Source organism: Fukomys damarensis, unplaced genomic scaffold, assembly GCF_012274545.1.
Source record: "Fukomys damarensis isolate Sample0158 unplaced genomic scaffold, DMR_v1.0_HiC HiC_scaffold_27, whole genome shotgun sequence".
Taxonomy (NCBI): Eukaryota; Metazoa; Chordata; class Mammalia; order Rodentia; family Bathyergidae; genus Fukomys; species Fukomys damarensis.
The window spans coordinates 47,984,968-47,997,666 of NW_022900939.1; the positions used below are offsets into that span (position 1 = coordinate 47,984,968).

The following is a 12,699-nucleotide window of genomic DNA, read 5'->3' on the forward strand; positions in this document are numbered from 1 at the left end:
CTTTTAATGTAGGAGAAATGCCTCAATATTTGTTTCTCTAAAGCATTGAAGATTAGGATAATAGAGACATTCAAGCTCATTGTACTGTGCAGCTGCTTTTGTACTGAAAAGACTATGTTATTCTGAAGGAAGTTTTATGTTTTATCCTCTTGGTCAAAAACTCGATTCTTCAATTCCTTTATTCATTCTCTCTGGGATTACTCAGTGTTTACTTTCTTTGCTAATGACAGGGTTCTCATAATAACATGCTGTTTCTTGTTCTGAGATTTGGCAGACTCAGCCTGGTTTTTATTTCTCCAAAACGTGTGAACTTTAGGGAAACAGAATAATTTTTTAATAAAAGGACCTTACCTATCTGTTTTTGTCCAGACTGATAGACACATCCGTTTATTAATCTGTCTCTTTAGTTGCCAGATTCTTCATGATTCAATGTGACTTAAAAATACTATTATTGGAGGTCTTTCATTTACCTCTATTGTTTTCAGTAGATATACTGTTTCTGTAGGATCACTTTTGATAATGGTGGCATGAAAATCATTAAAGAATTTCCTGGAATATAAGGATGTAGAAAATGGTGGCACCCTTTCCCGATGCTGAGCTCTTTAAAGTATTGTAAAACTATAAGTAGGTATTTTTTTGGAAGTCTCTCTTCTTGCCAGATAAAAATAAGAATAAAAATTGCTGTTTAGTGTTCTACAAAATTAATGACCCACTTTCAGTTTCTCATGTAAAGGGTTCTCTAAATAGTATTCAGATTAGTTTGCATTCCACCCATGCTACCTCTGAGAGCCACCTCCTACTCTTTTGATGGTTCCCTAAATGATTGTTTTCAACAAAACAGAGAGCCTGTGGTTACTGTAGAGAGCTGTCTTTTATGAGTTGAGGAACAGGTCTCACTCTTGAGTCTTAGGGGTGAGTGCTACTACTTTTTGAAAACTGTTTTCACGTTTGTTTCTGGATTCTTTTAATACTCCTGAGTAGCTTCTGGCCTTGAGTGATGTTTCCAACTACCATGTTTTGCCTCTTTCCGTGCAAGGAGTATTTGAGGATCTGTTCTTGACAAATGTAGGTAGGGCCAGCTTCAGAGTATCCCTCTAGTTGACAGTATCATGTGAGTTTCACAAGTTGGAAAGAGATGGTGTGTGTGTGTGTGTGTGTGTGTGTGTGTGTGAGAGAGAGAGAGAGAGAGGCACACAAGTGCAGGCAAATGCACAAGTGAGCGTGCCAGTGTACACATGTATCTGCATATTTGTGAAACAAGCTGATGTTTATTCTAGTCATTCATTTATTATTCACATTACTAACTAACCAATCTACTTAGCAGTTTATCAGTAGATATTTATTGAGGGTCTGCTGCGTGGTTGTATGTGTCAATAGGAAGATAAAAGTACAGACATTGATTAATACATGGTTACGGCTGTCTTGGAGCTGACTAGTTGAGAGAAACAAGATGTGCATGTACAGAAAACTGTGAATGAGTAGGTCAAGGAAGTACAAGATTGTATCCTGAGTGCCACATTAGTGATTCATTCAGGCCAGGAGTATAAGGAATTTGGAAAACAGAGAAATGAATTAGTAAGAAGATCAGGGAGCGCTCCAGTGCACAAGGACAGATGGCTTCATCTCCGCTAGGGAAGGTGAGTCTGGGTGTGAAAGACAACAATGAAGGAAGGGACATCTCGAGGGCACTGCTGGGGCATGGAGCCAAACATTAGCTGTTGGTGTTAGGGGAGAAATACTGAGAGGATGCTGATTGGGTCTGTAGGATGCTGTTGCAGTACTGGAACTTAAACTGGTTCAGTGGGGCAGGTGCTTTTATGTATATTACAGTTATGGGGCATTTATAGACTGTTGAAAGTTGTGTATTTCCAAATGTTTATACTTTCCAGTCTGCATTTGATTCCGGCACACAGCTTCTAAGAAAAGTAAATGATGTTAACTATTTGAAGAAAATTTGTGTTTTAACACAGGCTTGGTATTAATATTTGCAGAAGTTATTTCATAGATATATTGTAATGATAATGGTTAATGGCCTTGTGAAGAACACTTGATTAACTCAGTGAATTTTTTTCCTAGGCCGGACCTGATAGACATGAATACTGTTGCTGTTCAAAGCAACCTTGCAAATTTAGAGCATGCTTTTTATGTAGCAGAGAAAATTGGTGTTATAAGACTTCTGGACCCTGAAGGTGAGTTTTTCTTGCCTAGGTATAGACTGGCTCAAAAGCCTGATCACAAGCAAATTACCAGCATTGTGAAATAATGTATGTTACTGGTTTTAGATGTCGATGTCTCCTCCCCTGATGAAAAATCAGTTATAACCTATGTGTCATCTCTTTATGATGCATTTCCCAAAGTCCCTGAGGGTGATGAAGGCATCAGTGCAAATGTGAGTATTTAGTTTCCTGTACTAGAAGCTACTGATACTGTGAGGACTGGTTGACTGAATTTTCTGGGTTTTGACAGTTCTTACCTTTTTATTTTTATCTATGTATGTATTTTTTTTTTTTTTTTGGTACTAAGAATTGAACCCAGGACCTTGTGTATGTAAGGCAAGCAGTCTACTACTGAGCTATATCCACAGCCCTTTAATATTTTTAGATAGGTGCTTACTAAGTTGCCCAGGCTGCCCTCAAACTTGTACTCCTTCTGTCTTAGCGTCTTGAGGAGTTGGGATTACAGGTGTGTGCTGCCACACCTCCCTTACAATTTTTACATGGCGAATATATTTTAATGATTTTGACAGCATTCTGGGAAACAGAAGCAGGAGAATCAAAACGTTGAGCCCAAAGTGGGCAACTTAGACTCTATCTAAAAAAATAAAAAAAAGATCTGGGGAAGTAGCTCAGTACAGCACCACATATAACAAGAATTTGAGTCAATGTGCTGTTTAATCAACAGATACTATACGCATTTCCTCATAGCACCTTTCTTTCCCTGGGAATTGGGATCCTGGTGGCTCTAGGAGCCATCTCTCACTCCTCTATCTTTTGAGCATTTGAGGGAAGAATTCATTCAAGACACATAGGCAGCCACGCAGAAGCTGGGCAGAATTTATTGTAAAGCAAATATGGAGAGAGTTATACCTTCAGAGCAGGTGGGTCATGCCCCAAAGGCACTTAATGGTCTCTTGCAGTAAATTAACAGGGTAATGTTTTCTAATTTAAAGAGGTGGCCTACAGGAAGGTGTAGTTGGATTTGGCCATATTAACAGAACTAGATCTCTCACAACACAGATCATTATATTTATCAGGTTTTTGTTTCCCAAAAGTTAGTATAATTTAATTCGGTCATGCATTTTGCAGTGGTCTTGGTGACAAGTGTTTATGTGTTTCTGGCAGAGAATAAGACTGCCACACATCAGGGGGGAGGGTCCTGCTTGATCTGGCCTCTTTCCCGCTTTCTTGCAAATGCCTTTTGTTTCTGCATTACTTTGAAAATTTGGGAGCCCCTTTCTGGTCGCTTACTCATCTGGGTGTTGTTTCTGGACTTACTTTTATTCTCATCCTGCTTTTCTTCCTCACAAATGTCTTGGGCCTTTGCACCCCAGGTAGCTTGTTCTGATGAATAACGTGTCATGATTGCTCTTTGATCCTGGATGTTGCTTCAAAATGTTTCTCCTTCCTTGCAGTACTTCTGCTCTACTCCTGCCTCTTCCCCCTTTGCACTAGAACTAGGGTGACAGCTGTGGCTTTCTGTTCCAATTTTTCCCTTTCCCATCAAATATGCATTTTGTTGCCAAATCTTCCTAAAACTTAAAATTCCTAAAATTTACAGTGGTGATGTATTATTTATAGGCTAAATCCAATCTAGATGTCCTGATGTTCAAAACTCTAAATATATTAATTGTTCTTACCTACATTTTTTTGTCAGAGTTTTCTCAAAATCAACTATTTATTAGTAGCCTGGGCATTTCCATTTCAGAGTCCTGGCTCATTTGGGGCTGCTGTGTCTTTTATCTACTCTGTCCTTGCCCTTCTTCATCTCTCTCCAGTAACTAAAGAATTACTGGTCATGGTAGAATATTGTAGAGATACCCTTTCCTAGGAAACCTTCAGTGGCCATTTCAAGGCACACATGTACTTGACTGATTATTATCTCAGTTTATAACATATGCAGTATACCTGTTTCAGTTCTTCGAACATGTAAAAGCTTTTCATTTTGCTTATCTGCTTATACTATAAATTTCTCCTGTTTCTCTATCTAGATAGCATCTCCTTGACAACAGGTAATATGTCTTAAAGTTTTATTTTTTATCACAACACTGAGCACATAATAAGCATTCATAATAAACATTCATCAATACTTAAATCAGTATAGCAGTTGACAGTCTCCCAGTTTCTTTTCTTTTTAAAAAGTTTGCTTAATGAGTACTTGAATGAACTGCCTCATCCAGTTCATTCCTACTGGTTCCCTACATATTGCGCAACTCTTTTGAGTGTAAGAAATTCAGTAGACTGCTATCTAAAAGGTTGGCAGAGATGACTGGCCTTGTTTAGGCAAGCTATTAACTATGCCTTCTTGAGACCTGGAAAACACCCCAAATTGATCCTGGCATTGGTTTTTTTCTGTTGTTGTTCTTTTGGTTGCAAACCCAGAAGCCTTCTCAATGTACTCTCCCAGGTGGCCACTATCTTCGGATCGGATTTGACACTCGTTTGGCAAATGTAACTGGCCAAATGTTTATAGCAGATTTTAAAAGCTGTTTTGTAGAAAGAATTGTGGCTGAATCGAAAGTAAAAAAACCACTTAACTGGTTCACTCTGTCAAGCCTCAGCACATAAAAAAAGACACAATGACTTCTGACTAAATTGTGTTAGATGTGAATGTTGTTATCTGTAGACACAAACTTTGTCATTTTATCACTTTAGGATGTTGACATCAAATGGATTGAATACCAGAATATGGTGAACTACCTCATCCAGTGGATTAGACACCATGTGGCCACAATGTCTGAGAGAAAATTTCCTAATAATCCTGTAGAACTAAAGGTTGGTATCATAGGGAAGTTCACCAGGATTTATTAGATAATAAACTTTTAACTGTGATAATTCCATAATTTTAGACACACAAGAAAAGTTGTTGGCAGGCCATGAATAAGTAGGCAAAATTTTAATTTGCTTATGTCCCTATTATATAGAGAAAACGTAGATAAAAATAATTAAAACATTAAAGCAATAGCATCTTAAAGAGATTGATAGACTCTGAGCTACATTTATTGAGAGTTCAAAAAGCCCTGGAAGGATCATTGCCGTGCTGTTTCTGGTGGGGAAACACTCGGAGCCCACAGGTGGTGGCAGGAGGCCTCGAGGAGGACGGCACACACGCCACAGTGGTGGGGAGCACACCTCGCTGGAGTCCGGTCACATGCTGCCTCTAGGCCTTCTCCTGTGGAGCGAGAGGTGTGTTCTAAATTTTATCACGCATTCAAAAGTACACATCTAACTTTCAGTGCAAGTAAATTCAGAATTGGCGCTCATGAGGCTAGGGTTAGTGGGCAAATGGTTTAGCTAAACATTTGCTAATACTAAAGAACTGAGGTCAGACTCTTTGAGGCAAAGATGTTGTAACAATAGAAAAGATAGATATGTAAACTCATTGCAGAGTAACTTGACACATTTTGTGTATATAGGTTTGAAATAGCAAAGCACTCTGTTTTTACAGATTGATATTGTAAGTATTAACTACAAAGCCTAATTCCTTGATTTGTAAACTTTGTTGTCATGTTCAGACTGGAATCATGAAAACTAATAACCCAGGGTAGGTCATTATAATCAATTATGCTCTGTGTTCTCGCATCTGTATGGAATATCTGGAACACAGCTCGTATTCATATTGCCACAGGGAGTTTCTCCTTGGCATGAAGTAACTAGGCATCTGTTGATAAGATGCATTTTGAAAGTGCCCTAGTGTTGTTTGTATGATGTCTCCCTATGCAAATATGAACTTTTCCAGGAAGAGAAAGCTTTTCCCTTCTACTACCGTGGTGCCACAAATATTGGGTACCACATAGTGAGACTGAGTGCTTAATGCCCAACAGAGGTCCTGAACGGTGACATTTTTAGGTCAAAACAATTTTTTACTTCAAATACACTTATTTCCAGGTGCATTCTGATTGTCCAGACCTTTGGGTGAATTTGTACTTGCTTCTGATTGATGGAGATTCTTAAATTTGTCAAAGAAGTTTGACTGTGCTGATTATTTGCTAGTTCCTAGGATAGACTAGGACATAATGCAGGAAAGAAAATATATTATGAAGAAATGCTAAATAATTGTTTTAACCAGAAAGCCTTTGAGTAGAATTCTATAGAAATGTGTCCACCTGAAGATTTATATATATATATTTCATTGAGTTTATTGGTACTTTCTAGGTATATAGTACAGTTATATTCATCATTGGGATCTTATACCTTTACATGACAGGTCTTGGTTCTCCTTTTGTCCCCATACTCCTGTCCTTCCTTCACCCCTTCCACCCTTCCCTGTTTACAAAAACTTTGTTTCCATATTTTTATTTTCTCATATTAAAGATTTATATTTTAATGCAGCTTGAATTAAAATAGTATATATGTATTAAATGAAGCATTTTATATGTATAATTTCTATGAAAATCTTTATAACAAGCACATTAAATTATATCTAAGAGGTTTGCAAGTTAATATCTATATTCTCCAATGAATAGCAATCTTATAGTTTAACTATGTGGTTGAGACTTTTTTTTTTTTTGTACCAGGGATCGAACTCAGGCCCTTGCGCTTGCAAGACAGGTGGTGGAACCACTGAGCCAAATCCCTGGTCCTGAGACTTCTGTGTTAATAAGCCCATCAACTAACAGTGTCTGCCTTCATTTAAGAAAAGCTGTTTTCATTGGCCAGTGGGACATTGAAACCAAATTTTAGCCCTTGTTAGCCAAAAATTCTGTTTTCAAGGATAGAACATGAAATAGAAAATGTTTTTCTTTCTTTGTGGGAATCTCATCAGTTTATTTTTCTAAAACCTGATAGCTAAGGTGCACCATTTGGAGAGTACATGTCTTAAAGGATAGGCTTTTTTGTTGGTACTGAGAGACTTTCATCAAGTCCCAGAAGGCCTGTTGTGGTTCATTATTATTTAGGTTCATTATTATTGGGTGGTGCATGTTAAAACATGGCTCACATCTCTAATTACATCCTCATCAACTTGTATATAACCCAGATCACCAGCTGCCTGGGAATGGGTATTATCCTTATGTGTTGATTTTATAAAGGAATTTTCATTGAATGCTCATTACACAGTAAATAGCATTTGCAGTGGTGAAAAATTAGATAATGAAAGCAAGTCTCTGAAATTTGACCCTTAATTTATTTTCACTTTCATTTAGGCACTTTATGATCAGTATTTACAGTTTAAAGAAACAGAAATCCCACCAAAGGAGACAGAAAAATCAAAAATTAAACGCCTCTATAAATTGTTAGAGGTAAGTGGAAATTATATTATCAGGCATCACCCTTATTTTTTTTAAATCTTAGCTTTGAATTAACAAGTTTTTTTTCCTCAAGATTTGGATAGAATTTGGGCGCATCAAACTCCTTCAAGGTTATCATCCAAATGACATAGAGAAAGAGTGGGGGAAACTCATTATCGCCATGCTTGAGAGGGAGAAGGCACTTCGCCCTGAAGTAGAGAGGTAGGAAGATGTTTGCTGCCCTGGGATAAGGTGGGAGGAGCCTCTTTGTTCTTTGGGAAAGAGCTTGACTTTTAGAGCCAGGCAGATGGAGGACCGGTCTTTCCCTTTCTCATTTATTTGGTGTATGAACTTCAATAAGTAACTTCGTCTTTCTGACCCTCCATTTTCTTGTATATGAACCCTTCTGAGAAGATAAAATGAGTAAATCAATGAAGTAACTTTATAATGGACCTGGTAGGCTGAACTGGTGTGTAAAGTCTCGTCTTACAGTAGTTGGAGGGTTGTTTTGTTGTTTTGTTTTTTTGTTTTTTGCTTTTTCTATTGGCAATCAGACCCGGGGCGTTCTACCAACTAAAGTGCATCTCCAGTCCTTGAACCCTTCTTTCTCTTTATTATTCTAGGAAAGGTTCTTGCACATTGCCTAGGTAAGAATTGGACTTGGGGATTTTCCTGCCTCAGCCTCCCTTAGTGCTGCGATTTCTGTGCCTGGCTTCAGTAGTTTAAAACCAGTTAGGGTTATCTATAAGAATCTGCAAACTCTTTATGTCAGTGGATCTGGAAGCCTACAGGTTAGCAATTAACTTTTTTGGTTACATTTTTGGCCATGGCCTTCCTTCCCTGGGACAGAGGGAACCCATTTCTAGTGTACCACCATTTAAAAGCAATAGGGTCATGTTAAGAAAACATTCAGTCAGTGCCTGCTTAGGTGATTTCATGAAATCACCACTGACTCCTTACTGTTCTGTCCTCTCACAGCACTGTTTCCCAGCGAAGGTACAGCATCATCGTTGGGAAACCTTTGGTGATGATGATGGTGGTGGTGCTGGGGGCAGACCCCAGGGCCTGGCACTTATTAGGCAAGTACTTTGCCATCGAGGTGCATGGCGGCCATGCGGGGAGATTTGTCTCAGTACAGACCTCCCAGCCTGAGTGTTTCGTGTGGCATTGCGACCTGCACTCCTCTGGCCTGCTGTGCTGGGCAGGACACTGGGTTTGTGCAGTCTCTTGCTTTGACAGGGGCATCTGGTTCATCCTTCCTGTCTCTTTATTTCTGTTCATTCTTAGAGCCCAGTTCTTCCTCGAGAACCTTCCAACAGTGTGGAAACACTCATTGTTTCTGTCCCTTGTGGTGTTAATGATTTACACAGTACCTGGCCCATTAATGCAGTCATGTAATAAATATCTCGCACATTGGCTTCAGCATTGCTACAATATGAAATAACATGTGAAGACAGGAGGGCTCGTCAGTGTTTTATTAAATTACTGATTACCTGCTTGTTAAAGCATAATGCTATATTTCTATAACTGGATTGTTTGAATTGAAATAAGCTTGACACTCACAGGATTAAATTTTTTTTTTTTGGACTGGGGATCAAACTCGGGTCCTTGCACTTGTGAGACAGGCGGCGGAACCACTGAACTAAATCCCTGGCCCAGGATTAAGGTTTTATGGAGCTGGTAACACTGGGTGATTAAAATGAGATACTTCGCTAACCATGTGAAATAAAGGAAAAAAAAAGCCAGAGAAAAACGATGGAGAGTAAAGTTTTAGTTGTTACAATAGTAGATGAAATATATATATATATTTTATACCGGTGATTAAACTCGGGTCCTTGTGCTTGCAAGGCAGGCCACTGAACCGCTGAGCTAAATCCCAGCCCTAATATATATGTTTTAATCCACTCTGTGTTGCAGTAACAGAATGCAGTACCATATGCTGGGTAATTTAAAAAGAAAAGACATTGGCTGGAGCCAACGTGGGGTGTATGCCCAGAATCCCAGCACTTTAGGAGAGTGAGGCAGGAGAATCTTATTTTGAGTCTCATCTAAGCAGCTAAATAAGACCTCCCTCAAAATACAAAATAAAAACAGCTAGGGATATTCAGTCCCTGGGTTCAATCTCCATTTTAGTACCAGAAAAAAATACTAGTCAGGTGTGGTGGCCTATGCCTGTAATTCCAGCACTCTTGGAGGCTGAGGCAGGTGACCACAAGTTTCAGCCCAGCATGGCCAACTTAGTGACTGACTGAGACTGTTTCAAAATAAAAATAAAAAAGACTGAAGATGTAGCTACACGTGAAGGTTCTGGGTTCGATCTCCAACTCACAAAACGAGAAAAATCACTGCTCAGTCCCAGAGGTTGGATCGCAGTGTTGCCTTCGTATCTGGGGAGGGCCATTGTGTCGCCTCCTCCACTGCTGGAGAGTGGAAAGGGAGAGAAGGTAGGAAGAAGAGACAGAGACACAGCAGACACAGACAGTGCACGTGCATGCACCTGTGAGAGAGCAGGTGTTCTTGCGCAGCACAGTGGCCAGACCTGCCTTACCGGGGGTTGTGCCACTCCAGCCATACAGCATGAATCTGTTCAGAGGGGCAGGCACTTGGTGGTCTGATCACCTCTCCCATGTCACAGCTCTCAACAACCCTGCCTGGGGCTAAGTCACCAGCACGTGCACTTCAGAGACACTTTCAGGCCACAGCAGAAGGTGACATCTAGTTTCAGTTTGGTGGTGAGGGTTAGAATGATCTGTTTATGCTAATTAGAATGGAGTTAAGAGTTCAGGATTCAGGAAGCTGCCAGCCAATCCTGGATTGCATTTGTTTCCTCAGCTTACAAGTTGTGTGATTTTATACTTCACAAATTCTTTGACCTTGGAGCCTCAGTTTCCACGTTTGTAAACAAGAATGTAATAGCACTCACCGCAGTTAGTGGTGCTGTTTTTGAGGTGGAGCAACTGTGTGTAAAAATGACTTGTTTCCTGGCGCAGAATAATGGCGTAATGAATGTTAGGTGGTAGTGTCACTGTTTTTTTTTAAGTAGTTTCATTTACTCACAATATTTTATATAGTTCTCAGATGTCTCTTTTCCTACCTTTGTGAAGAAAAATTCCTCAGAGTAGAGAAATGAGTCTGGCTTTGCAGTGGTGCCAGTAGGAAAATACTGCAGAGTGTGGTTGGATAAATGCCTTCACTTTTCTTGACACAACACGTTTTTTGGCATTGACTGTACTTCACAAGTAGAAGCTACGCAGCATGGTATGTACAAATGACGAATAGGAAAGAGTCACTTTTATGCCATGTAATTACCTGTATAAAGGTGAAACAAGCACAAATTAACTTTGTAGCTATTGCATTAACATTCCATTTATTATTTAAGCTTTTAGAAATATGAAGTAACTATAGTAGCTTAGAAAATATTATTGAAAGCACGTCACATGAGGGATGGTAAGTGGAAGCCAGGCGTGGTGGCACATACCTGTAATCCCAGCACTTTGGGAGGCTGAGGCAGGAGGAGCGCACGTTTGTGCCCATCCTTGGCACCTTGATTATTTAGCAAGACCATGTCTTGAAATTAAAAAAAAAAAAAATTAAAGGTCTAGGGTAGCTCACTGTGAAGGCCCTGGATTCAGTCTGTAAGTGCATTTCATCTCAGAAAAGGTAAATGGGTTAGTTTCCAACTCATTTAATTTTACGGACCAGTGATATGGGATTAAAATGGAAACGAAATTTTGTTTCTCTTGTTTATGGGTACTTGATGGTTTCCAGCTCTTTGCCTCATGTTATGCAGTTCAGACCCAGCCTGTGCAGAAGTCAGGCTATGAGCAATTCTTGTGTTCTTTTTGTGATGATTAGTGTTGTCAGAATAACCGTCACTAGTAATACCTGGGCTTCTGGGATCTGGGTTGTTTTTTAGGTGTTTGAAACTGGATGACTCTTGGTGAAAATATTTGGCATATCTTTCCAGCAACACCCCAGTCTGCCTGATTTGTCTGTACTTGTAGGAGCAAGCTGCAAAAGGCAAACCTCAGTGAGCAAACGAATGGCTTTAGGCAAAATTCTTTGGAATAGTTATCAGCATATCATTTGCTGTGTGTTGCATATGCATGTTGAAACCTATTTAAGGAGCCACTAAATTTGTAATATTCAGCTGCCACTTTTCACCGTTAGAAGTAGAGTTTTTCCTAGACCTTCCACTTCTTAGTCAACTTTTAATGGTCAAGGGACTAAAAATGCATAGCAGTAGTTACAGTTACCAAAGCAGCGATTCTGTGTTTAGTAACACTGCCAGCACTCGAACCAGTCTTGATTCAAATGAAAATTTTCTCTCGGTTCATTGTGGTCCGACCCTGATCAACTCCTGCATTAGCTTTGGCAATGAATCCTTCGAAGGACGCAGGTATTGAATCATGGGTGCGGGCTTCGGGTTGGCAGTGTTTTTCATGGATGGCACACTGTTTGATTTTCCTTCCTCCTGTTCCTTCTTTCAGGTTGGAAATGCTCCAACAGATTGCCAGCCGCGTCCAGAGGGACAGTGTCATCTGTGAAGACAAACTGTTACTCTCCCGGAGTGCTCTCCAGTCTGTGAGTTCAGTGCAGGAGCCACTGGGGCTGTTGGACAGGGCTCAGAGTGTATTTCAGTGAACTAAACCTTTTGGATAACATTTGGTTGATGCTTGGTATATTTCTTCTGCTGAAAAAACTTAGTTTATTAATGATGGTTTGCTCTCTGGAGAGCCAGTGAGCAAAGGGAAAACATATTTTTGAACCAAAAATAAAACAAAAAAGCCCAAGTAGGCTTCTGTCCTAATGATTGGAGTTTTAAATTTTAGGCTAATTCTGACATTTATTTCATAGACATAATATTGAGTTCTTTTAAATACAGGATTCCAAAAGACTAGAATCAGGGCTGCAGTTTCAGAATGAAGCAGAAATTGCCGGGTACATACTTGAATGTGAGAATCTTTTACGCCAGCATGTTATTGATGTACAGATTCTTATTGATGGAAAATACTACCAGGCAGATCAATTGATACATAGGTAAGAGCCTTGCCCTGTCTTTTTGGGTAACAATTTCATGGGCACTTGTGATCAGAACATATAACATTGTATGAAATACATTCTTAGCTCTTTTTAGATGAAAAGTGTGTTGAAAGATTAGTAGGAAAAGCATTTTATATTTCATATGGTAATTGCTGCATTAGTAACTACAGTATTACAGTGAGGGTTTTAAGTGCATGTCTATCATTTACATA

The 12,699-nt window shown here is 39.4% G+C and overlaps 1 protein-coding gene across 21 annotated transcripts in view; it reads left to right on the forward strand.

Moving 5' to 3' along the window:
• Dst (dystonin) overlaps window positions 1-12,699 on the forward strand; it is a 316,182-nt gene that overhangs the window by 138,409 nt on the left and 165,074 nt on the right. For 20 of the 21 annotated variants that reach the window (XM_033756553.1, XM_033756561.1, XM_033756554.1 and 17 more), the window contains 7 exons: window positions 2,077-2,189; window positions 2,283-2,389; window positions 4,872-4,991; window positions 7,361-7,456; window positions 7,539-7,666; window positions 11,935-12,028; window positions 12,330-12,484. In XM_033756553.1, coding sequence (XP_033612444.1) covers window positions 2,077-2,189; window positions 2,283-2,389; window positions 4,872-4,991; window positions 7,361-7,456; window positions 7,539-7,666; window positions 11,935-12,028; window positions 12,330-12,484 — 813 coding nt within the window. Of the gene's footprint in view, window positions 1-2,076; window positions 2,190-2,282; window positions 2,390-4,871; window positions 4,992-7,360; window positions 7,457-7,538; window positions 7,667-11,661; window positions 11,844-11,934; window positions 12,029-12,329; window positions 12,485-12,699 lie in introns of those variants that run through there. The other variant, XM_033756562.1, reaches the window with a different exon arrangement.